Genomic DNA, 27,185 nt, shown 5'->3' on the forward strand with positions numbered 1-27,185 from the left:
GGGCGTGCTGCCGCCCTCTCCACAGCCTCCCGACCCTCCGAGGCATCCCGGCTCCCACGCTCGCTCCCGAGCGCGCCCCCGGCCGCCGCGTCACGTGACGCGGCCGCGGAACCTGAGCTGCCCGGCCTAAGCCGTGCTAAATTCGTTGCCCGTGGCCGCTGCGGGTGCAACCACAGAGGCTAATCCGAAGGAGTGGGGAGGCTCGTGGAGTCGATGCTTCCTCTTCCAATTCAGGTCGGCTCCCGCTACCTCGTCACCATTCGCCGCTGCCGTCTCCCCGAGCGTTTGCATGAGCTCTTTCGCGTGGGGGAGCTCCGGTGACCATGTAGGGGGGACGAGTGAGGAAGCTCCAGGTGCCCGGGACGAGGTCAGCGCTGTCGGCACGCCCCCGCGGTGCCGAGCACACCCCCGGTGCGGGCCGGCGGGCGGGTCGGCCCCGGTGGGAACCCCGGCCTCCGCCTGGGGCCTGGCCCGGAGCGCCACGAAATCTCGCGCCGTCTCGCGAGACGCTAAGTTGAAGGAACATGGCGACGTCTAATCTGTTAAAGGTAAGACCCTCAGCGCAGCCCGGCTTGGACCCCGCGTCCCCGTTGGGCTCGGCTCGCCGGGAGAGGCCCGGTTCGGGCTCAGCGGCGGAGGGGGGGAGCGTTCGGGGGCCGTCCGCCGCCGCGGGCCGGAACGCGGGGGGTCTGTGGCCTTGGGGTCGGGAGGCGCCGGCCGTCCGCCCCGCCGGTCGGCCGCGGTGTGCGAGGCCCGGCGCGGGGGACCGGCCCCGGCCCCGGGGCGGCGGGTGCGCGGTGCTGCCGCGCCCGGACCCGCCGGGCCGTGCGCGCTCTCGGGGTCTCGGCTCTCTCCGAGGCGGGCGCCCGGGACGCGTGAGAGGGCGATCCGAGAAAATGCTGCCCAGTAGGTTTCAATGACTTGACTGACCCCCTCCCCCTCCCCGCTCCCACCTTCTGAATTTCTGCTCGCCGCGTCTAGTCTGCCAGAAATTCCCGGCCGCACGGCGAGCGGGGCCGGGCTCTCCTGTCGGCCCTCTGCGCCTTCCCTCCTGCTCTCCGGTTCTGGAGTTCGGGTTTTTCCTTGGGAGACTACCTCGCGACCCCGGTGCGGTGCAGCCGGAGGACCGAGCGAGGAAGTGCTCCCAGCGGTGTGGAGCTTGGGAAAGTTACGGGACCCGAGGAAACGGCTCCAGTGAGTTAGCGTGTGGGAAGGCCGGGAAGGGCTAGGCCCGCAGGAGCGTATTCTCTCCCCATCAGTTAAAAAGTTGGGAGGAGGAGAAGACACGGCGCACGGATAATAGGAAGTACATGAAAGTATGCTGGCCCCTCACTTAGGTCTCCTTTGGGCAACTGATGATAACTGTCCAACAGGTGAGGCTGTCTTAGGAAATGTAGACCTAATTTTATTAGTGTAAGAGGCGGTATGGCTTCCGCTCAGCCTGCCACTCAGAAGCTGTGTGACTTTTGGCAAGTTTCTTAACTTCTCTGTGCCTAGGTTTCCTTACCCATCCCACGGCGTTATCAATAGCACCTATTTCATAGGAGCATCGTTAAGATCGAGTTAATGTGTGCAAAAGGCTTAAAATAGTGACTGGCGGGGAATCAGTACACAATACACACGAATAACTTGAGTTACTACGACCGCTGTTTGTCTCAGAAAACGAATTCATGGGCATCGAGTAACCCATTCTACCCTCCTTTTGTAACAGTATAGCAGAGTTCTGATAGAGTCAGAAAGAAAAGTTCTGAAGGCGCCTGTTGGTGCCTCTGCCTGTTTCCATAAGCGGTAGTTAATGTTATTCATTGAAGTGTGCTTAAGAAGTTTTTGGGTTCGTGATTCTTTGTGATTTTTTTTTTTGACTCGATGATTACTTGGATGTAAACCAAGGCCCTTTCCCCCCCAAGAATTATCTCTCAGAAAAGAGAAAGTCGCTTTATTCTATTCCGTACAAAGCCTTGCCAAGCTAAGCGACTTCATAAATACTAGAAGAGTGCTTACCTTGTCGGGATTATGATTGTTCGAATCCAACGCCCACCTATAGAACGAAAAGACTGCTTGAAGGTAGAGAAAATGGGCATTTAGGACTCAGGTTAAAAAGTTCACAGGGATTCAAGAAGTTCTGAAATATTGCGTATAATATTTCATATATACGTCATATTACATATAATACTTCATATTAACTCAGACAACGTTTATAAATTAAAGGAAGGTGGTAATGCTTTGAAAAAAGGTGAATGAATCATTCACTTCAGTGAACATGAAGACACATGCCAAAGTCACACTGGAAATTTTTCAGTGAAATTGTTTCATGAAGCGTTGAAAAGGGGGAGAGGGAATTTCTGAATATTGTTTAACAAAGTCTGCGATTTAAAATACGTATAACTAACGTAGTGAACGTTATAAATAGACATTTGATTCTTCTGTCTGTATCACCAAAAGTTTCCATGTTCAAGTTGGCCAGAAAACTGTTGTATTGGTTTTTTGCTTGTTTTTTGCCTTTTTTCTTTCTTTTTGGGGGTGGGGAGAGAGGTTGTCTCATTTTTATACTTAACAGAAGTAACTAATTAGGAGTGCCTGGGTGGCCCAGTGGGTTGAGCATAGGACTCTTGATTTCGGCTCAGGTCGTGCTCTCAGGGTCCTGGGATAAGAGCCCCGTGTTGGGCTCTGCACTGTGTGGAGCCTGCTTCACATTCTGTGTCTCCCTCCCTCTCTCTCTCTCTCTCTCTCTCTCTCTCTCTGCTCTCCAGCGTGTGCACGTGTCTCTCTTTCTCTCTCTCTTAAAAACAAAAAGTAACTAATTAAAAAGTGAACAGTCTGTCTTCCTGGAGAAATGTAGTGAGACCCTGCCAGGGTAGAGCCATAACATAATTCATAGGCTCATTTAAATTCAAGTCTGGGGGTACCCTTGAATAGAGAGAGAGCTGGTTGGGTGTGGCCACGTTAGCCTTATTTGCTTTTTTGATAGGGCGAATAGAGTGATTCACAAGAGAAATATGCCTTAGACGTTGTGCAGTTAGATTTCACCAGATCATATTTGCCGAAATTGTCATGTCCTGGGGTCACAACGGAGAAACGTGGGCTAGATGAGAATACAGTTAGAATTTGCTTCATTATCAGTTAAACAGCTGTACCTGAAGAAATGATAAGTGATAAATCATCAACCCTGAAGGGAGGCTTTCAGTGTTCTTCTGAAAAAATAAGTTCTTTTCCTGTTTGCCAGTAACTTGGGTGAAGTTAAGATTTTGGACTTTGTGGATGACAGTTTGGAGGGATAGCTAATATGTTTTGAGAGATAACAAGATCGAAACTTTGATGTGAAACTTGCAAGTCAGTAGGCAAAGCAATACAAACCACCTACTTTTTTAATACTGGAATTTGATATAATACTTTGTTTAAAGCAAGTGGACTATGGCTGGATTTTGGAAGTCTTTTGAATATACAGAGATTGGTGGTGTATGTTTTGTCATAAACAATTATCAGTTGTTTGGGGGGTTTATTTTGCCTAAAACCTTTCAATATTACTAGTCTTTTTTTAACATATAATTCTTGTTCCTTTGCTTTTGCAGTATCTAGGCCCTAAGTGCTCTTTGCTGTTTTCTTCATTTCTAGTTGAGAATCCTACCCCAAATAGCAGTTGTTTAAATCTTATTTTTCAAGTCTCCACCCCATTTAATTCTTAGCCTATTACTTTATTCAGTTATTTGGAGTGCCCTTAACCTTGATCAGTATCACCAATTTTTCCAGTTTCCCTTAGAGTCTCCTCTTTTTCAAGGCACCCACTGTATTGCTTCCTTCCATTTGTTCTTCAGCCTTCATTCCCCCCTCCCCGCCCCCCCCCCCCAGGACTTGTCAGTACATTCCCTGTTATTTTGTTTCAGTCTCCTCCTCACTTCTATAGGGATAAGAAAGTTCCCCTGTCTCCTGGTATAAACTTCACCTGTACTCTGCTTTGGCCACAAAATTTTGCCCTTTTTTCTCTTTCCATTCACTCTTGCTGTTGTTTGAAAGGTGGCTCCCCCACTCGCTGCCTTTAATTCTACACCTTTTTCTTTAACTCTGACCCGACTCTCCCCTGACCCCCACCTGCTTACAGTGAAGCTGTCGGTCTCAAGAGCAATAGCAACTTCGTGATTGCGAAATGTTACGTCCATCCTCTCTTCTGATATTGTTGATGACTATCTCTGCTTCCCTTTTAATTTTTATGAGGTTCTCTTTTGGTGTCCCGTCTCTCAGATCACTTGTGTTTTTCTCTGACCTCCCTCCTATCCTCCCCAATGTAGTTATTTCTTGGGATTTAATCTTCAGCCCTTTTCTATCTTTGTACTTCTGTTTCTGGGGCAGTCTTAACTCCCATGATTTCACTATTTTTATCTCTTAACTCTGATCTGAGCTCTGGACCAAAACACAGTTCTGACCATATCACTTTCCTGCTCACATACCTTTGATGGTTCAAATTCTTTGATATCTTTCCAGTTGGGTCTTCTCCCTAATATCTGTCTCCCTCCCATGTCCTCTCCTTCTCTCTCCCCTCTCTCTCTCTCCCTCTCACCCTCTTTCTCTCTTTCTCTCACACACCCCTACCTCTACCTGGCTGGTTCCTTGTTGGTTCAGTAGTATACCACTATCCCTCAATATTTGCCTGTTAAATTCATTTTTAGTCATTAAGACCCAGCCCAGATTCCTCCTTTCTTCTTAGAGCTCTCTTTTCAAATTGTTGCCTGCCCTGCATAACCAGAGCACTACATCAGGTTTTTTCCAGCACTTATATATTATATATTTGTGTACTTATATACTTGTATACTTATATATTACATACTTGTATACTTATATATTACATATTTGTGTACTTATATGTTATTTTCATAATAGTTACATACTTATATATGTGTATACGTGTATATAAGTATATACATATAAGTGTACTTACAAGCATATACTTATACATAATGCATATATACTTATATATTATTTGCATAATCTATTTACATATCTAGCTCCCTTCCAAGATTGTAAGCCCCATTATTGCAGGACTTTATGTTATTAATCTTGATGCCTTAATCATCAACTGCAGTGATCGTTTATGATAGGTGCTCCATAAACGAGTGATAATTGCTTAAAAAGAGGAGTCGAGTGAAGTATCTGCATTGTAGACGCTCTGTGAGTGTTGATTGGTTAAAAGAAGAAATTTCTGGTTCTGTTCCCTTCTAATTAGATCCACAGAGGTGGTGGTGGGGGGCCTGGGTATCTCAGTCACTTAAGCATCCAACTTCGACTCAGGTCATAGTCTCACACTTCATAGCCTGGAGCCTATTTCTGATTCTGTGTCTCCCTCTCTCTCTCTGACCCTCCACCACTCGAGCCCTGTCTCTCTCACCCTCTCTCAAAAATAAATAAACATTAAAAAGTTTTTTTTAATTTAATTTATATTTTTTATGGAGAGAGAGGCAAAAAGCATATAAACAAATACATTCTATAGGTCAGGTATATGCTATGAAGAAAAACAATTAGGGAAAGGATAGAGAGGAATCTGGTGGGGTTTTTTTTCTTTTCCATATTTTTACTTAAATTCTAGATAGTTGACATATAGTGTAATATTGGCTTCAGGAGTAGAATTTAGTGGTTTATCACTTACATACAATACCAAGTGCTCAGGACAACAAGTGCCCTCCTTAATGCCCATCACCTACCCACCTCCCTCCATCAACCCTTTTTGTTCTCTGTAGTTAAGAATCTCTTATCTTTTGTTTGTTTGTTTTTAAGTTTGTTTTGAGAGGGAGGAAGGGAGACAGAAGGGGAAGGGCAGAGAGGCAAGGAGAGAGAGAATGACTGACAGCTCTGAGCTTGATGTGGGGCTTGAACTGACCAATGGTGAGATCATGACCTGAGCTGAAATTAAGAGTCAGATGCTTAACCGACTGAGCCACCCAGGTGCCCCCAAGAGTCTCTTATGATTTGCCTCCCCATCTCTTTCCCCCACCCTCTTCCGCTGTGTTCATTTGTTTTGTTTGTTAAATTCCACGTATCAGTGAATTAATGGTATTTGTCTTTCTCTGACCGACTCGTTTTGCTTAGCATAATACACTCTGGTTCCATCCACGTTGTTGGAAATGGCAAGATTTCATTCTTTTTGATGGCTAATATTCCATCAAAAAGAATGAAATCTTGCCATACATTTATAGCACATCTTCTTTATCCATTGATCAGTCGATGGACATTTGGGCTCTTTCCATAATCTGGTTATCGTTGACAATGCTTCTGTAAACATCGGGGTTCATGTGTCCCTTCGAATCAGTATTTTTGAACCTTTGGGTAAATATCTAGTAGTGCAATTGCTGTGCTAATGAGGGAAGCCCTCTGAGGAGAGGACATTGGACTGGAGACCTGAATGAAGCAAGGGAAGAAGCCTGTACATGTTTGGAGAAGAGTTTCATGTAGAGGGAATGGGAACAGCCCGTGTAAAAGCACTGAGTCAGGAACATGCTTGGCAAGGAATTAGGGACGTGATTATCAAGATTTGAATGTTGTCAGTGAATGGTTAAGATACCCAAGTGCATGATTCCTTTTAATTTGTATTTGAACGTAAATGAGAGCCTTATTTAAGAACCTAACTTGTCAGTTTTCATTGAGTTGTGGGAAATTGCCCTTCTGAATGGGTATGTAAGAGGCACATGATCCTTAGGGGGCCTGCCCTCCCTCCAGTGTCCTGTCCTAGAGACATGCTTACATTTGACACAGCTTAGGGAAAAAGGGAATTCAGGGTTATGATTGTTGGCCATGGGTAGAGGTGGAAGTAGGAATAGTAGACTGAATTAGTTACTATAAAACTGTGATGGGGCACCTGAATGGCTCAGTCAGTTAAACATCCAACTTCAGCTCAGGTCATGGTCTCGTGGTTCATGGGTTTGAGCCTGGTGTGGGGTCCTGTGCTGACAGCTCAGAGCCTAGATCCTGCTTTGGATTCTCTGTCTTCCTTTCTCTGCACCCCTCTACCACTCATGCTCGTGCTTGCTCTCTCTCTGTCAAAAATAAATATTTTAAAAATTTAAAAAAGCAATGATAAATGTAAATGTGAGAATTGTTCATATTCTGTGAAGAGAAATGAGTGAACAAAATTACCATTATCTGGAGGTGATGTATATTAATTATTGCTACTAACAGAATGTGACAGTTTAGGATGAACTTTGAGAGATCAGTTGTTTATCAATGGATTAGAAGAGGGGAATTTTAGACTGCAGGAGGTTATCAGGAGGACGCTAGACATCCGTCTGGTGGACAGAGGAGAAGGCTGGAGAAGAGAGATAGACAAAGACAGGTGTTTCTTAATAGATGTTTTGCTAGGTGTCCTGGTGAACCCAGTTGTGTCACAGAAAGCCATCTGACTCTTGCTTTGGTATAGTAGGTAGAATAAATTGGCACCTGATGGACTGTGTAAACACCCAAACAAGTTACAGCTCAGGTTAAAACATTGGTCATAATAGATGTAGTACTTACAAGTAACGTCAGGGATATTTGATCTCTGTAACAGGGTTTGTTCATTCTACAAATATGTAGGCGTGTATTCTGTGCTGGATACTATTCTGTGATACAGTAGGGAATATGACAGATAGGGTCCTTAGTCTTTGGAACTTCTATTCAAATGTGTAAATACTGACACCAAAGAAGTAACACATGGGGTAGTTTTGTAGTAATGAGAGCTGAGATGAAAACAGTATAATCAAGAGTGCTTAGAAGACGGGGGCACTGTCTTACAACAAAATAAATTTGTTCCCCTAAATATTGCTTTCAACTATATTCTGTTGAATTTTCCTTCTCTGCCACTTGATGACATTTCAGCCCCATCTCCTAACTTTCTGGTCTTTAAAAAAAGTTGTTACCCAGGGTGCCTGGGTAGCTCAGTTGGTTAGGCATCTGACTCTTAGTCTCAGTTCAGGTCTTGATCTCTCAGGGTCGTGAGTTCAAGCCCTGTTGGACTCTCCGCTGGGTGTGGAACTTACTTTAAAAAATGAAAATAAAAAATTCTATTACTCTACATTAAAAATTTCAATCTCTGGGCGTCTGGGTGGCTCAGTCGGTTTTGAGTGTCTGATTACAGCTTGGGTCGTGATCTCATGGTTCATGAGTTTGAGCCTCACATCAGGCTTGTTGCTGTCAGCACAGAGCCTGCTGTAGATCCTCTGTCCCCCTCTCTCTCTCTGCCCTCCCCCCACTCACACTGTCTCTCTCTCAAAAGTGAATAAACATATATAAAAAAAAAACATAAAATTTTCAGTCTCAAAGCCATATTAAATCTCCTGTATGCTTAAGATCTAGGTTCTGGATCTGCAGAGAGGAAAGGGGGAAAGGCAGTTTTCTTAGGACCTCTGTGGGGCAATACTGATGCTAGACTTGAATGGTCTGCATTCTGCCCAGGGCAAAGGTCCTGAGGTGCACTGGTGAGCTTGGCATATTTAAGGAGCACCTTTAAAAGGTTGGTGTGGCTGGAACATAGTGAGAATTGCCAGGATTCGAATATATACTGGAGTTTTGTGGTTCTTTTGGTTAATGGGGGTTGCAAATGTGGTTTTAAAATCACATAACTGGGAGTACCAGTGGCTCATAGATCATATAGGAACCCAACATTCAAATAGCTAGCCTCATTGTTTACAGGAAAGACCCAAGATAAATACACAAATTGGATTCCTTTTGTAAAGTAATTAGGGTGCCATCATTGAATATAATTCATAATCAGTAGGATCAGAACTTCACAGAGGGAACAAATACAAATCTTAAATCAACTAAATTCCCTGTGTCGTCAAAATGTTCTGGGAGTGAAAGAGTGCCGATGAGTAAAAAATAATTCTAATTGTGTGCATGATATTATTTCTTGTCTTGACTCAACTTCTCCTTTAACTTTTCTTGTACCTTTGTTATCATGAAGATGTATAGAAATAATAACTAATACAACTATTAAAAACTTTATTTTCGGGGCACCTGGGTGGCGCAGTCGGTTAAGCGTCCGACTTCAGCCAGGTCACGATCTCGCGGTCCGTGAGTTCGAGCCCCGCGTCAGGCTCTGGGCTGATGGCTCGGAGCCTGGAGCCTGTTTCCGATTCTGTGTCTCCCTCTCTCTCTGCCCCTCCCCCGTTCATGCTCTGTCTCTCTCTGTCCCCAAAAAAATAAATAAACGTTGAAAAAAAAACTTTATTTTCTTCCAAATGCAACTTTAAAAAAAAATGTATTTAAATATTTTAGTAATTTCTACACCCATTATGGGGCTCTAACTCACAGCCCTGAGATCAGAGTCACAGGTTCTCTCCATGGGGTGCCTGGGTGGCTCAGTTGGTTAAAGGTCCGACTTCAGCTCAGGTCATGATCTCATGGCTTGTGAGTTCAAGCCCCGCGTCCAGCTGTGTGCTGACAGCTCAGAGCCTGGAGCCTGCTTCTGATTCTGTGTCCCTCTCTCACTCTGCCCCTCCCCCACTTGTGCTCTGTCTCTGTCTCTCTCTCAAGAATAAAAAATATTAAAAAAAATTTTTTTTAAAGATAGTTACAAGGGGCACTTGGGTGGCTCAGTCAGTTGAGCAACCAACTCTTGATGTGGGCTCAGGTCATAATCTCATCGTTTTTGAGATCGAGCCCCGTGTTGGGCTCCTCATTGAGCATGGAGACTGCCTGAGATTCTCTTCTCTCCCTCTACCCCTCTCCCCTGCTTGAGTACTTTCTTTCTCTCTAATAAAATAAAATAAAATAAAACAAAATAAAATAAAATAAAAATAAAAGATAGTTACAAATTAAATACAGTACTAAAAAAATAATTTTTAAATGAACAATACTAGCATGCCCATTTTTAAAGTAAGCTTTGTTGAAATATGACCTGTATACAGAAACGCACACAAATCATAAGTCTGTGGTTGGATGCATGTTTATAAAGTAAACATACCTGTATGATCAACACCCAGATCTAGAAATAGAATATTTAACAGTATCTCTGAAAGCCCCCTCTCTGTTGTCTTGTGCTAGTCTCTAACTTGTAACCCCTTCCGCAAGGTAATCACTACGCTGACTTCTAATAACTGTAGATGTGTTTTGTCTGTTCAGGAACCAGTGTGTACTCTTGTGTGTGACTTTTTTCCTCAACATGATTTCTTTGAGATTCCTCTTATTACATGCTAAATTTTTGTTGCTATATAGTGTTCCACTGTTACGAATATTTCACAATTTATCCATCCTCTTGCTGATGGACTTTTAGGGGGTTTATGGGTTTTTTTTACTGTTATGAATTGAGATACGATGTCTTTTGGTTGACATATGTGTGCAGCTCATTGGGAAGCATACCTAGACATGAAATTGGGGGTTCACATAGTATGCATTTGTTTAGCTTCCATAGATACTGCTAAAGAGTTTCCTAAAGTGGTTGTAGCAATTTACACTCTCACCAGCACATTGAGAGTTTTGGTTGCTCTGAATTTTGTCTAATACTTGGTATTGTCATTCTGTTCTATTCTAGCCTTTTTGGTGGTTTATAGTGATTTTTTTCTCATGACTTTAATGTGTGTTTCCCTGATGATTAATGATGGTGGGTGCTTTTTCATATGGTTATTGGCCATGTAGATACTGTCTTTATGGAGGGTCTCTTCCAGCGTTTGCCAAGTTTTACATTGGATTGTTTTTCATTTCTTACTGATTTTTAGGAATCTTCACAGGTTTTGCTTTGTTTGGAATCTTTACATATATTGGATAAGAGCCTATCTTGGATATGTGTATTAGGAATAATACTTCTTCCACTATGTGGGTAGCTTTTTCAGGTCCTGAATGGTGTCTAAAGTTTTTATTTTTTTATGTTGTACGGTTTATCAATTCCTTTCTTTGTGGTTAGTGCTTGGTTAAAAGGTCATACAAACGATCCAGACTCTACTTGTATTAATACCTTATTTAAAAAAAAAAAGAACATAAAATTAATTTATTTTTATAGTTTTGAGCCTCAAAAGTATATCCTGGGACCCTTCTAGGAATCCATAAACCACAGTTTAAGGAACACTATATTAGAGTGTGAGTTCCTGGAAGACCTTTCATTTATTTACTTATTTATTTAAAAAAGTTTTTTTAATGTTTATATATTTCTTAAGAGAGGCAGACAGCAGGGAACGGGGAGAGAGAGAAGGGTACAGAGGATCCAAAGCAGGCCCTGCGCTGACAGCAGAGAGCCCAATGCCGGGCTGGAACTCATGAACTGTGAAATCATGACCTGAGCCAAAGGCAGACGCTTAACCGACTGAGCCACCCAGGTGCCCCAGAAGACCTTTCATTTATAAGTCCCAGTGACTAGCATAATTCTTCATGTGTAGTGGGCACTCAAGACATTTGTTGAATGAGTAAATGTAATAAATAAATGATGAAGAAACCCCTCAAATAAGTTCAAACTCTTCTATCAGTACTGTTATTTTTTCTTTTTTTTTCCTTAAAATTAGTTGTTTTGGTTTCTAAAAATTCAAGGACTATCAAAATTTCTTTAAAAAGGATTTTTTCTTTATAAAGGAAACCTAAAGGTTTTTTTCTTTCAAGATTTTATTTTATTTTAAAATGTTTATTTATTTATTTTGAGAGAGAGAGGGAGAGAGGATGGAGGAGGGTCAGAGAGAAAAGGAGAGGGAATCCAAGCAGGCTCCATGACATAGGGCTTGATCTTACCACCGTGAGATCATGACCTGAGCCAAAATCAAGAGTCAATGCTTAACCAACTGAACCACCTAGGGTCCCCTTAAGACTTTATTTAGTAATCTCTCCACCCAATGTGAGTCTTGAACTTCAAATCCTGAGATCAAGAGTCACATGCTCTACCACCTGCCAGCCAGGTGCCCCTGCAAACTAAAGGTTTTAAAGGGAAGCGTCCTGTGAAGTGTCTCATTTCAATGGGGAAAGATTTTTAGCTTTTTGGAAAATAGTATTATTTCCCTTCTGTACCACGTTTGAAGATAACTAAGTCTCTTTTTATAGTGATGGTTCTATCTTGTGGTTTTTAGATGGTCACTAAATTTTTTTTTTTTTAATTTTTTTTTTCCAACGTTTATTTATTTTTAAGACAGAGAGAGACAGAGCATGAACGGGGGAGGGGCAGAGAGAGAGGGAGACACAGAATCGGAAGCAGGCCCCAGGCTCTGAGCCATCAGCCCAGAGCCCGACGCGGGGCTCGAACTCCCGGACCGCGAGATCGTGACCTGGCTGAAGTCGGACGCCTAACCGACTGCGCCACCCAGGCGCCCTAGATGGTCACTAAATTTTTATAATCATAGTTTTTTTGGGTTTTTTTCCTGCATTTTTTTTTTAAATGAAATCAAGGGTTGGCTCTGACCCATACGTTTCAAGTCCCTCTACTGCTCATTCAAGAAAGATCCAGGAAGTAGTTAAGAATGTGGCAGAACTAACAGAACTAAACTGCTTGGATTTGAATCCCTGCTCTACCACTCATTATCTATAACCTTAGGGAAATAACCTAACCTAATCTCAGGTACAGTGTACAATTTTTTCATCTATAAAGTGAGAATAATAATATACCAAACACCTAGGATATTTATAAAGATTAAATGAATTAAAACTTGTAAATTTTATTTAAAGTTTACTTATTTATTTTGAGAGAGAGAGAGAGAGAGAGAGAATGAATGAATGAGCAGGGGAGAGGCAGAGCGAGAGGGAGACAGAGAATCACAAGCAGGCTTCACACTGCCAGTGCAGAGCCCAACATGGGGCCCAGACTCAAAAACCATAAAATCAGGCCCTGAGCTGAAATCAGGGTCAGACCCTTAAGCTGTTTGAACCACCTATGCACCCCAGTGCTTGTCAGTATTTAAAATAGTACCTGACACATAATTAATAGATTTTATAAAGTAAAATGATCAAAGTGGTTGATCTACATTGAAGATTATAATGAAGTTAAATAATATGAGAAATAAATAACTCATATTTACAGTTATCGGATATTCAGACTACCCAAGGAAATGTGAAAGAAGCTTTGTGGAGATTAGCCAAAGGAGATCCTCTTTTGCATCACAGATAGCACATATAAAAAATTTGTTGGGGGCGCCTGGGTGGCTCAGTTTGTTGAGTGTCTGACTCTTGATTTCAGCTCAGGTCATGATCTCATGGTTCGTGAGTTCATGCCTCACATTGGGTTGTGTGCTGACAACATGGAGCCTGCTTGGGATTCTTACTCTCTCCCTCTCTCTCTGCCCCTTCCCTGCTCGCTCACTCGCTCTCTCTCAAAATGGATAAACATTAACAAAATTTTTTAAAAAATTGTTGGCTATAACCCCAAATTAGCAAAATGCCATATATTTGCAATGAAAGAAAAGTGGAAAATATTATAAGGGAATGATTAAAGAAAAACATTAAGAATATAATGAAAACATTTTTTAAAATGTCATCCTTTGAGCACCTGAGTGGCTCAGTTGGTTAAGCTTCCCACGTCGGCTCAGGTTATGATCTCATGGTTTATGAGTTTGAGCCCCGCCTTGGGATCTCTCCTGTCAGTGCAGAGCCTGCTTTAGATCTTCTATCCCCACCTCTATGTGCCCCTCTATCACTTGTGCTCTCTATCTTTCTCTCTCAAAAAAATAAATAAACTTTAAAATTTCACCCTTCTATAATGTCAGTGTCACGTATCCTACTCTGTCAAGATTCCTCCTGTCTTTCTAACTCATTCAAGTATTATTCCAGTAATCTGGCTCCAAAAGGGCCTCCATTTCATTGATTCTGTCACCTTACTGTATAAGTTTATAGTTTTTAGTTTATAGTTTTTATCAAATTAGGAAACATTTTGGCTTTTAATTCTTTAAATACCCTCCTATCCCCCAAGACTCTGGTTATATGTAAGTCAGGTCATATGATGCTGTTCCCTGATAATCATTTTTAAAAATCTTTCTGTGATGTTCATGCTTTCCTCTATTTTCTTGAAAGTGCAAAGTATATTTATAATAGCTGGATAAATGTCATGCTCTGTTAAAACTATAATTCATGTCATTTCTGGGTCAGTTTCTGTTGATGGGTTTTTCTCTTGATGGTGGGTTATATTTTCCTTCTTCTTTGCCTGCTTGGTATTTTGGATTGGATGCTAGACATTGTTTTATATGTTGGGATCTGATGCTTTAAATATTTCAGGGTCTGGCTTTCACACAGTTAAATTACTTGGAATCAGGTTGATCTTTCTGAAGCTTGCTTTCGAGTTTTGTAATAGTGGGTTGGGAACAACAGGGTAGGGCTACTTAGGCTCCACTACAGATGCAGTGCCTTTCTGAGGACTCTACCGAATGTCTTGCATGTTGAGGAGCATTTCTATTCTGGCTAGTAGCAACACAAACTTTTCGTAGCCCTTTATGAGCCCTGCTGATTGTTGTGTCTACTTTCTCATGGGCCTTTCCCCAGTCTCTGACAGTGTTCTCACACACATGTGCAAGTCAGTATTCGGTCAGAGGCTCGATACACCTCTCTGTTTATCTCCGGAACTCCCTCTCTTGCACAGCTCCCTTTTTTTCTAGTACTCTGTGCCACAAATTTTTGTCACCTTGTCCTGTCTAAACTCTGAACTCTGGCTCCTAAGTGAAACTTCCAGGCTGTTTGCGTTCCCCTGCTTGTGCTGAGGTCTAGAAACCAGGCATGTTTGGGCATTTGTAGGGCTGCCCTATGATAGTTTTCTCAGGAAGTACTGTCCTATACTGCCCTTTGGTTCTCTAGCCATTGCGGCAGGAGGGGAGATCTGGCTGTCGTTATTCCATCATGGGTGGAAGAAGAAGGCTCTGTCTCTCTTCCTGATGTCCTTCGTCTCGCTCTTATCAGCATAAATTCTGTGTTCAGTCATTGTTACCAGTGCCTTGAACACACCTCGATTCCCCTGCTCCTGTCTCCTTTCACCTGGGAAAACTATACCCCGGTTAGATATATCTCCATCTTCCAGTGCTGGCACCTGTGAATGTGCCGGGAAAGCCTCCTTAGTGCCCCCTTTAGAACATAAACTCTGACTGCTGCTTGCTACCTCCATTGCCACTCTACTGATCCAGTGCTTTTTTCACTTTAAGTCTGTGACCACACTCTGTAAATGAGCCCCGTCACATTACCCTGGTCATTTATTCTACTTTCCTCAATATCTGTTTCACGTCTTTTCTCTCAAACTTCTGGTATGTCCTTACCTGTCTTCCAAGGCATTTTCCTTTTTTCTACATCACTGAAAAACTGAAGTAATCAAAAATGAACTTCAGAGAGTGGTACTTACTTCATCTACCCTTCTACTAACATCTGCATGTATGTACTTTGCCTTACCTTCTTAGGGTAGAGTTATTTCCTCCACCTGTGCACACTGTGCCCCTTTCCTTCTTGCTTACCCTGGGCAAATTAAATTTCAATTCACATTCTCTAGCACTTTCCTTCCTTTTCTCTCACATCATCAGTGTTATACCCTGGAATATACCCATCAGTATAAAAATATACTGTGTCCATCCCATCTTAAAAGAAATTTTGTCTCCCTCTCTGCATCAGCTACCATGCCACTTCTGTGCTCTTTTACAGCAAGACTGCCAAGAGTTGTCTGTACTTTTCCAGTTTTCTTTCTTTCTCTTTTCTCTCTCAGTTCCATTCCCCGGCTTTTGTCCTTACCGCTCTATGAGAACTGCTCTTACATTATTTTTTTTTTTAATTTTTTTTCTTCAACGTTTATTTATTTTTTGGGACAGAGAGAGACAGCATGAACGGGGGAGGGGCAGAGAGAGAAGGAGACACAGAATCGGAAACAGGTTCCAGGCTCCGAGCCATCAGCCCAGAGCCTGACGCGGGGCTCGAACTCACGGACCGCGAGATCGTGACCTGGCTGAAGTCGGACGCTTAACCGACTGTGCCACCCAGGCGCCCCTGCTCTTACATTATTAATACGAAGGTCTCCACGACTTCCGTATTGGTTTTTCAGTAGTCCTCTTACATAATCTTCCAGGAGCATGTGCTGCGCTCGATCACTGCCCCTTCCTTGATACGCTTTATTCCTTTGGTTTCCAGAATCCTATGCTCTTGATTTTCTTGCCACCTCTGCGATTGTTCCATCTCCTTTCTTATTTCTTATTCTTCTCACCCCTTCATGTTGGGTGCATAAGGCCTCGAGCCTGGCCCTCTTCTCTCTCATATTCACTCTCTTGGTAGTGACAGTAACAAGTTGTAAAACCCATCTGTACTCCAGTGACTTGCATATTTTAATTTCCTGCCTAGACCTTTCTATAAATTCTAGAGTTTATTATGAAACAGCTAATTCAACATCTTCAAAGGGCTGTTTAATATATGTGTCAGGTGTAATGTGTCTGAAATCAAACTCCAGGGCTTTCCTTCTTAGTCTGTTCCATCTACAGTTTTTTTCCATTTCAGTTGACGGCAGTGCCATACTTCTTGGACGTGTCAAACGACAAAACTAAAACAGTTTAGTAACAACTTTGATGCCCTTGATGCCAGGGAAGATGATCTATGGATTGAGGGAGTACAGTGCCTAACAACCCGTGGAACACTCTTCCTAAAGGGTTTGTGGCAAGGGAAAGCTTTATAGAATGTTAGAAGAGACAGGACAAAAACAGGGCCTGATTGGTTAGGATGTTGGAGATTTCCTTATAAAGCAAGTAGGTCCTCTGCTGTAGGGTAGAATAAGCTAACTAAAGCTGAGTAGGAGGATTGTGATTGGTGTTAGGTTTCCTTGGCAGTAAGGTTTTTCCCCAACTGCAGGCTGACTTAGTTTAGATTTGGACATGGGCTGGGCCCCTGCAGTGGACCCCATTTTGTGGGTCTTAACATATCAGACAAAAGCCTTAGAGTCATGCTTTACTCTTTTCTCTCATCCCAGATGCATACTGTCAGGAAATCCTGCTTAGTGCCTCCTTTAAAATTTGTTTTTAGGGGCACCTGGGTGGCACAGTCGGTTAAGCGTCCGACTTCAGCCAGGTCACGATCTCGCGGTCCGTGAGTTCGAGCCCCGCGTCGGGCTCTGGGCTGATGGCTCGGAGCCTGGAGCCTGTTTCCGATTCTGTGTCTCCCTCTCTCTCTGCCCCTCGCCCGTTCATGCTCTGTCTCTCTCTGTCCCAAAAATAAATAAACGTTGAAAAAAAAAATTAAAAAAAAAATTTGTTTTTAATATTTATTTATTTTTGAGAGAGAGAGAGAGAGAGAGAGAGAGAGAGCGAGCACAAGTGGGGTAGAGGAAGAGAGAGACGGAGTCATAGACTCTGAAGCAGGATCCAGGCTCTGAGCTGTCACCACAGAGCCCCGTGTGGGGCTCAAACTCACGAGCTTCGAGATCATGACCTGAGCCAGAGTTGGCCACTTAACCGACTGAGCCGCCCAGGTGCCCCTACTCTGGTCTTTACAAGGGCTGCTTCCTCTGCCTGAAATACTCTTTCCTGAGGTATCCTTCAGGACCTGCCCCTCCCTGGCTTCCCCATAACCTTTCTGTGTGTTTGAGAAGAATACCTGTGAGGGAGGGAGTTAGGCTGAAAGGAAGAAAGGATAGAGGGCAGGGATGTGGCAGATGCTGAAATCTTCTTGGTGAAAGAGCCAGGGGGTGAGATATTCCCAGATAGTAGCAGTTGGTGAGTTCAGCCTACTTGCTGTTCTGAGTAATAGTGGAAGAAAGCAGAAGAGACTTTGCAGCAAATTAATAGAGATAAGGCAGCCTTCAGTTAGCCAATGGAAGCATTCATAAATCAGGGTTCATAATTGGAAAGTCCCTTCACATATTCATAAAGCATTCTCTTTTGTAGATAGATTTGGTCTCCTGCTGCTTAGTTATGATTTAATGAAGTGCTCTCCAGTTTAACAGAGAATAGACCAAAGAATTGCTTGAGCACCATTTTTTGGATCAAAGAATAATAGAAAACATTCAGTTATTGCATTCTGTTTTTAATTTAGTATTGGGGAAAATGTTTCAACAAACAGAAGACCCAAAATGTATTTCCTGTTATTTTGCCATAGCTAATAGATTTCAGAGTCTAACGAGTATTTATCTCAAAGACCTGTTTACTCCAGTTCTCTGTACCTTTTTGATTTTTAATTATAAGATTTATACCATGTTTAATTTTACGAATTGCCAAAATTGCTTATGGAAATGGACTTAGTTGACATTATAATGTATCCCCTCATTAAGGGCATATATAATGATTCTGCATGTCCTAGTCAAGAAAACTTTCAGTGGTTCTTTCAAACTTGTTTGTTTGCATGCTCCTCCCTCAGAGGGAACAGTAGAAAAAGTGAAGCCGGCTGTAAGGTTAGTACACAGAATTTATGCCGTAGAATTACAAATCTAACTCTGAATTTCTCCATAGTCAACACTGAGAGGAAAGTTACCTACATGATTCACTGAAGTCCATAAGGTAAAAACAAACTAGTTGTTCAGGGGAGAAGCACAACTAATCCTCGCACAAAATTTTGAGCGAATACACTCGTGGGTGCTTATAATAAGAATACTGTGATTAAAATAGATAGGTACCTGGGGCAAGACAGTTCAGTAACTTTTAGGATCATCATTGTTCATGGATACAGGATGCGAGCATGATCTGGCTGTGACCTCTGTCGTCTCATCGATTACCAGGGTTGATTTGGTTGATCTGGCTGGTGAGGTGGGTGTGCCCTTCCTCCCTCACCACTCCCACGTGCGTCCCTCTTCGTGTGCACGCTTGGTTGAAGGGGATGACCTTCGCCAGAAGAGGAGGACCATTCTTTGGTCAAGGGTATATGAGCCGTACTCCTCTGCTAGAGCCTCCAAACGAGCTCTCAGGGTCCATTTGTAGCGTAGGGTGGTCAGGCTTCCAGGACTCCAGACATGTCGAATGCAGCACTGCGTGTGACAGTCTACCTTTGTCAAAAAGATTAAAAGGAAAAAAGAAACATTGTCTATGGATGCAAGAAGCATCACTTGCTTTGACAAGAGTTTAGTGTTAGTCAGTAGTTCTTAGCCTGTGTTTGGTCATAAACCCGCCAACATTTTTATGTAGTTTTATCATGGATTTGCTAAATATGCTGACTCTGAACTTAAGAGATTCTGATCCAGTAGGTCTGAGGTAAGTTTTAGAAATGTATATGTGAAACTACGACAGCAGGTGATTCTGGTGTAGGTTCTGGTTAGACCACATGCTTAGAAACCTCTCCTGGGTTATAATTTCAGGGAATTTGTGGGTCCCATGCCATCAGTCTGGAACCTTATCTGCTATAAGTGAGTGTCATCTTCAGCAACGTTATATATAGTGAAAACAATCATGAGTTTCATAGGTGTGTTTGTAAATGTTTCATAGGCATGTTCGAAAATTGGTGACTTTTGTGGAAATTTATTGGTGAAAGCAAGTCCCGTGGCCCCAGTTACCTTGAAAAGGAATAGTAGTAATTGAGTAAACACATACAGTCTCTCTGTCTTGTTAGTAATGTAATGAATTGATGACCGTTTTTAATATTCAGCTACTTCCACATTCGTGGGATAAACCACGCGTCATTATGAAGTGCCATTCTTTTGACATGCCACTTCCTTAACTTGCTAATGTTTAAGATTTTGGCATCTACGTTCTCATTACATCTGTATACAGTTTCTATTTCTTGTGCTCTTCTCAGCAGTTCGCGGTTAAGTATTTTGTTAGCATTAAAAAAGGAGTGGGGTATTTTTCTCTTCTTTTGTCGTTTTTTTTTTTTCTTTCAGTTTTCACAGTTTATGTAGATTTTCATTACACTTTTTGTGGGCAATTTAGGGCAACTATGAAATTAGAAGGCTCAGTCTCCACACACAAGACTACCCTCACTTCTGATACCAGCTGCAAGTTTGGAGGGTTCCCAAAACCATCCTGAGGTTCAGTAGTTAATTCGACTCATAGACCTGGTATGGTTTATTATGAGAAAGGATACAGATAAGATCTGCCAAAGAAAGAGACACATAGGGCAGAGTCTAGGAGAGTTCCAGACACGGAGCTTTCCTCCTCCTCTCCACTGTAGTCAGATCACCTCTCTATCTTGGCCTTGATGTGTGACAGTGTGTGTGGAGTCCTGCTGGCTGTGGTGGCCCTCTCGATCAGATGGGGGACCCCAAATGGGGGGTGACAGTCAGGTGGAAGCCAGTGGTGTGGGCGATGAAAGGATTCACCCAAGGCAGCAGCAAGGAGATAGAAGTTCATTGAATGAATTGCAAGGGAGTGGCAGGCAGGACAGCCGAGGAGAGACTGTCTGCTACGAGGCAGGGGATGAAGGCTATACTTAAAGAAGAAAGGTGAGGATGTATGGGGACACAACGAATTTCCCCTTTGTTGGTAACTGTGCCTGGTTGTAAGTAGCCCATTGGTCAGTTAGGGCTTATGGATAGTTTGAGGTGGGTCACCTCGTGGGTCTGTCGGTATTCAGTCAGGGGATTGCTGTGGGCCCTTTACCTAAAAGAGGCCTCCACACTAGCCAGGGAAGCTCATCCAACCTTTAGTCTCCAGAGTTTTTTGTTTTGTTTTTTAATTTTTATTTTTAAGTACTCTCTTCACCAAACTTGGGGGTCAAACTCACAACCCTGAGATCAAGAATCGCATGTTGCGCCCACCAAGCTAGTCAGCACCCCTAGTGTCCACAGTTTTTATTGGGGCGTCCTTATGTAGGCACGACTGACTGATTACTTGTGAGTCATCTCGGTCTCCATTTTGGTTAACCAAAAACCACCTCCCATAGTTACTCTGGTGTTTCTGGATTGGTCAGCCCCCACCCTAAGGACTCCATAGGTGTGGCCAGCTCTCTCCCTGAATCACATTTGTTAGATTGTCCAGTTTGTACCAAGGTTACCAGGTGAACAAAAACTCTCTTATCAGATGTACATTCTAATAGCCCAGAGATTAACTACCAGAAGTCAAGGACAAAGGTCAGAAGTTGTCCTTGGGCAAGGCGAAATTCTTTCCACGTTTGTACAATTAGTTTTCTTTTTTGTGGTGTCTTCCTGCGATTCTCCGAAACCAGATTAAGTTTCTAGGGATTCCATTATAGAAAACGATTCTTTTACATGTCCAGCCTTGTGTTTCTCTAGCTAACTCTAAAAGACAAAAATAATGGATACTTCTGATTTAACTGCATTTAAATTAAACTACTGTTTATCTTTTTTTTTTTTTTTAAAGAATAAAGGTTCACTTCAGTTTGAAGACAAATGGGATTTCATGCGTCCAATTGTTTTGAAGCTTTTACGCCAGGAATCTGTTACAAAACAGCAGTGGTTTGATCTGTTTTCGTAAGTAATCCATTCACTCTAACTTTTTGCTAAAGTAAAGGAAATTTTGGTGATGCATTTGTATATTCAAATGGAATGCTGACTCTAGACTGGACTGTTTACTCGTTTACAATTATTACTCGTCCAAGCCCTCATCTCCATTCAGTGATTTGCCGGGAGGATTCAGTCCTACTCACAGCTGTGGTTTATTACAGCAAAAGGATACAAAGCAAAATCGGTACAAAGAACGGCACAGAGAGTAAAGCCTGGGGAACGATGGGCACAGGCTTCCAAGAGTACTTGTGAAATCACACAGGACACACTTCGCTTCTCCAGCGACAGGATTGACACCATGTGTGATATGTTGTTTAATTGAGACGCTCTTGGAGACCCCGTCCTGAGAGTTTTCATTAGGGGCCGGTCACAAAGGTAGCCTCTGCTTGATATGTACCCAGATTCCAGATGCTCAGAGAGAGCTGGTGTTCAGTGTAAACCATAGAGTTTGTATGTATTTTGTACGTTTAAGGCACCGGGGTCCATTCCTATCATTAGGAGAGTTTTATATCAGTGTAGGAAATTGTTGACCATTTAAATTAATTCTTGGCTTTTGACCGAAAATGTCTTAACAGCAAAACTGTTACCAGTGGGATACCACACGGCAGGGCAAGACCAGACTCTGATTTCAGTTATGCGTTTTAGAGGTCCTAGATTTGATGAGTGACAATAAATCCCATCAACCATGAAGTTTATTTTAGGAAACTAGGTGGTTTTCTCCTTCAGTTTCAATAATCAACCTTTTTTTTTTTTTTTAATGTGGCCTGAGCCATCAATTCAGGCCCAGCACACCTCTGGCCTATACGTGGAAGCACACCTGAGAACTGTCCAGAGTCTTAGCAGCGTCATGACCATTACAGTACATCCCCAAAGAAGTGCAGTCTCAGAGGACATGTGTGGCAACCCAGATACAAGGAGTTTGCAATTGTTAGGGGACTCCAGGCAAGACATACATTAGTCAGGTCGGATGTGATCACCAGCCCCCAGTTTCCCTCGTCCCGGAGGACCTTTGGCTGTAGAGTTCTCAATCCATTTCTGTTAATTCAGTTCAGGCCTTGTCTTCAGATGAGGTGCCTAAAGGACATTAGTTCCAGATAGTTTTGTTTATTCATGACACCAATTGATTTGCCTCACTAGTGGATGATGTTTAGGTGTGCTCTTTGTGGAGCGTGTAGGAGTTGGGCTGCTCCCTCCTGTCTCTGAGTGTGGTGAGGTTTGACCTCAGGGTACTCACAGCAGTGTGGAAGGCTAATGTCAGGAATTTTAGAATACTTAGGAAAATAAAAAATCAGTAATGTCTTCCTCCTCCCGTGAGCCTTCTCAGGTGCTGGGTTTGTTTTTTTCTCTCTTGTACAATCACTGTGTCTCACTCAGTAATGAAAACTGCCCCCCCCCCCAGTCAGGTGGATTTGCAAGAGGAGCAAAAGCATTTTTACAGAAAAACAATTTTTACACACCTTAACTAGAAAGATGTATCATTTTTAGGTGTTGGTCTGGATGAAATTCCAAATTTTCAGAAATTTTTAAAGTTTATGTCACCTCCCATGCCTTTTGTCCCAATCATTTATCTAGTGAGCAGCCTAGAAAAGATCACTTCCTTTCTGGAGACAGCGGCCTTTAGCAACCAAGGTGCCTTACTAAGGTGAGGTGAGTGAAATAGAATCAGGTTATTATTCGTCAGTTGTTGAAAACTGCAACAAATCCGGAAAACTGAACACAAGTCACTCACAGTGAGATTGACTCTTGCAGCTCTTGGTGGTGACCACAAGTTAGGAGTGCAGTTAGTCTCAGTATCACATGTAGAACGTCAGCCAGACGCTTGACTTCAGACGGCTCCATCAGAGAATAAGCCCTTTTCTTTAGGCATCTGCAAGTGATTCAGGTGGTCCAGCCAGAATCCATGATGCTTTCAGTCTATGGTTCTGCAAAGGGGGTCTGATATCTGCAGCGGTCCTCATGGCAGACCCCTGCTCGCTGAGTATACGTTGGCTCTTTAGTTCAGTACAGCTTATGCTGAGGTTGAAACAGTCAGAAACAGACAGTATCAAGTTTCAGCTCGGAGACCAGGCATTTAAGATCTGTGAATTCAGGACTCTAAAAAAGAGAGCAAGTTTTCTTCTGCAGCAGGAAGCCAAGATGTTGCAGACACACAGTCATGTTCCAAGTCCAAGTGACAAGCAAGACTTTTCTAAGCCTTTTTTATCTTACCAGTCTTGGAGTCCAAATTGACCCCCTCAGAAATATGCACATCAGGCTGGGAAATCATTAGCCTCTGAGGGTCAGACATCTGATTTCGCCAGAGCTCAGTGGCCACTAAAAACTGCTTTTTAAAACTCCAAAAGTATTTCTGTCTGAAGATTTCCTTTGTTTTCATGTTGTCTTCTCAACATACTAATAGGTAAAAATAATAGTAAATATCACCTGTTACAGAGACTTTTATTCTGTTGCCAATATTCAAACACTTTAATTTTTTTTTTTCAACGTTTTTTATTTATTTTTGGGACAGAGAGAGACAGAGCATGAAAGGGGAGGGGCAGAGAGAGAGGGAGACACAGAATCGGAAACAGGCTCCAGGCTCTGAGCCATCAGCCCAGAGCCCGACGCGGGGCTCGAACTCACGGACCGCGAGATCGTGACCTGGCTGAAGTCGGACGCTTAACTGACTGCGCCACCCAGGCGCCCCAATATTCAAACACTTTAAACGCCAGTCACCTCCCCAACAACTGAAGGCAAGAAAATTGTGTCCGCTAATTTTTAGGGCCAAACTTTCCTGATAGATACAACCCCTCCGGCAGTTACAAAAGTACAAGCATATTGCATTTTGCATCTTTTTTGGCCATACATCCAGATATAATAGCTACAAAATACAAAGCCATTTTTTTAAACCTCCCCTGACCTCCTGTTCAAACCCCTAGCAGTAACTTTAGCATTTACAGTTGCTGGGAGTTCCTGACTGGAGTGCAAGGGACCTGGAAGGATTGCTTCAGCAATAGCTGTTGGGCTGAAGAAACAGCTGGAGTAGTTTCTTCTCCCTGCAAGCACCCCACCCCCAACGTTTTCTCCCATGGTTTATATAAAGCTTTCTCCAACCCTGGCATCTCATTTAACTATTTCCTCATGGCTGCGGGGGAAACCAAAATCAACATTTGACATTTTTGATTCACCCAAAACTCTGGGCCTTTTCTCTTTCCAATTGGAGGCAAGAACAGAAATCACAGGTGTCACCCAGACTGTGCCGTTTCTCCTCCTACTTTATCAGCATGGCCAAAAGCAGCCAGGGGATTGCGCTAGCCAACTCTGCTGGGGTTAGCCCTTTCATTTTCAAATTTCCGAGGTAACTCTTTTCTCTTCAAACAGATAGCAACTCAGCTGCTGTTTCATACCATGGATGATTTCATAGCCCCCCAAACGACAAAACTTCATCATCCCATCACTTCTTCCTTTTACCAGACAGTGCTGTCACCGTGTTTCAGTGAGTCACAGCGGTGCTAGTGAATTCCACTTCTGACACCAGTTGTATCAGTTTCAAGACCACCTCGAGGTTCATTGATTGCTTGGAGTACTCCTAGGACTCAGCATATAGTCATCTTCATGGCTCTGATTTGTTACGGTAAAGGATACAAAGCAAAATGCAACAAAGGTGGGGTGGCAAGTCCAGGGGAAACCAGGTACAAGTTTCCAAGCATCCTCTCCCATTGCAGTTACACAGGAGACACTTCTCCAACAACTAATTGTGACAGCACATGTGAAATTATGTCTACTAGGAAAGCTCATTAAAGACTCAGTGCCCAGGGTTTTTACTGGTCACAATAGCCTCTGCCTGACATGACCTAAAATTCCGGACTCCTAGTTGAAAAGCAAGTGTTCATCATAAATCAGATTGTTTACTGAAACATTAAGGCACCATGAGCCATTCTTGTAGGGAAACGGTGAGAACCTTTGCAAAATTCAAGTTCCCAGGTAGTAGACAAGCACCAGCCTTGCAAGCATATCTTCCTAAGGATAACTGTCTCAGACTTGCTATAATCTTTTTGTGCATGGTCTAGTGAAATACTCTACTAGTGAGTTGTAGGTGTGTGACTGAGTAACCCAAACACATTAAGCTGTTGTGCTCTTTTTCTCTTTATTACATAAGAAAAATTTAATTTCCCTAAATAATGTAGAACTTGTTGCATAATATTAATTGACTTACACGCATGATTCTGCCTTTTGAAAAATTAGAGTTCAGTAAGAAATAGCTAAGCCCTTTAAAAAATTCGTAGCATTCATGTATATTATATATTTTTCTTAAATTATTTGATTAAACTATTTTATGAATAATATGTTGAATGTGGTGGGGTTTTTTTGGTTTTGTTTTGTTTTTGCCAATTTGTGTTGATAATATCATTTATCATGTAGAATAATGCTTGTTTCCTGTGCACTCCTGACCAGGAGAGGGAGCGTAGTGTGATGGTGTCCCTGCTTCAAGTCTGTTTCTAAGCAGAAATCGTCAACACCTTTGTACGTGCCCTAGTTAGTGGTCTCATCACGTCATTTCTGTAAAATTCCTTGATCTCCTTGAGGTATCTAAGGCAGCTCGATATGTAGTCCTTTTAGGTTAAAGAATTCTTGTATATCTTACATGCCATCACCAAAATTGCAAGACCTACATTAATTAAAACCTTTCAGATTTTAGCCTGTTTGATCACGTGAGTTAATAATTAGATTGCTTATATCTTTCTAAATTTGAGGCACTAAAATATTGTATTATTTTTAAAGTACATTGGCTATTTGTTCCATTTTTTTCTCATATATCCTTGTTTCTCAGTAAGAGCACTGTTGGCATTTTAAGTGGTTAAACAAGATTGTGCTGCATATTGCAGGATGTTTATCACCTGTGGCCTTCACCTTCATCACCTCTAGTAGTGGACACTCCCCGTGTACTCTCCTCCCTACTTCTCATTAATGAAACCAAAGAAAAGCTCTCAGATTTTTCCCCATGAGCCTCTGTGGGGACGGTACCTCCCTTGGTTAATAACTGCTGCTGTTCTATATACATACTTGGTTTGACTCTGGTTTGTGAAGTCGATGCCAGAATTAAATAATAAATTATTTTGAACTTGGGATGCTTCATTTTAAAGAAAATTTATCTTTATTATAAGTTATTTTTAAATGTATTTTTATTGTTCCTAAGTTGGTTTCTGTTTTTGTTTTTAAAGTTTATTTTGATTTGAATCTGAGATGGGGGCCACACACAAGTAGGGGAGGGGCAGAGAGAGAGGGAGGAGAATCCCAAGTAGGTTCCACACTGTCAGCGTAGAGCCTGACGTGGGGCTTGAACCCATGAACCATGAGATCATGAGCTGAGCCGAAACCAAGAGTCAGATGCTCACCTGGCTGAGCCACCCAGGCGCCCCCCCCCCCAAGTTGGGTTTTTTTTTTTAATTTTTTTTTTTTCAACGTTTATTTATTTTTGGGACAGAGAGAGACAGAGCATGAAAGGGGAGGGGCAGAGAGAGAGGGAGACACAGAATCGGAAACAGGCTCCAGGCTCTGAGCCATCAGCCCAGAGCCCGATGCGGGGCTCGAACTCCCGGACCGCGAGATCGTGACCTGGCTGAAGTCGGACGCTTAACCGACTGCGCCACCCAGGTGCCCCCCAAGTTGGTTTTTGACGCCACTTTCTCCTCTCTTGTCTGCCTCATCTCTGTCATGTAAGCTGACTTTTTGTTGTGCACCTCTTAAATTTTGGTTTCCTCCAGAGTTTCATTTCTTTTTATTCCTTTAACTGAGTTCTCATATCTGCAAAAGCAATCTAGATTATTCTCGTGACATGAACTTCCAGACTCAAATGGTCTGTTTTTTCCTCTATGTGTCTGGTCTCTTAAGTTCTGTAAATACTCCAAGTTTAGAATGATAAAAATGTGTTATTCATAGTTTCAAACCGAAC

The 27,185-nt window shown here is 42.6% G+C and overlaps 1 protein-coding gene across 1 annotated transcript in view; it reads left to right on the forward strand.

Annotated features, from left to right (window-relative positions):
* Positions 1–476: 476 nt before the first annotated feature.
* The window catches only part of CUL5 (cullin 5), a 97,546-nt gene continuing 70,837 nt past the window's right edge, over positions 477–27,185 (forward strand). Inside the window, exons 1-2 of the mRNA XM_047070776.1 lie at positions 477–548; positions 21,114–21,223. Of these exons, the coding sequence (XP_046926732.1) occupies positions 525–548; positions 21,114–21,223 (134 nt within the window). The 5' untranslated portion in view covers positions 477–524. The remainder of the gene's footprint in view (positions 549–21,113; positions 21,224–27,185) is intronic.

Source organism: Lynx rufus, unplaced genomic scaffold (assembly GCF_022079265.1).
Source record: "Lynx rufus isolate CCGP_SWC_20201006 ecotype Redwood Valley unplaced genomic scaffold, mLynRuf1.p SCAF_9, whole genome shotgun sequence".
Lineage (NCBI taxonomy): Eukaryota > Metazoa > Chordata > Mammalia > Carnivora > Felidae > Lynx > Lynx rufus.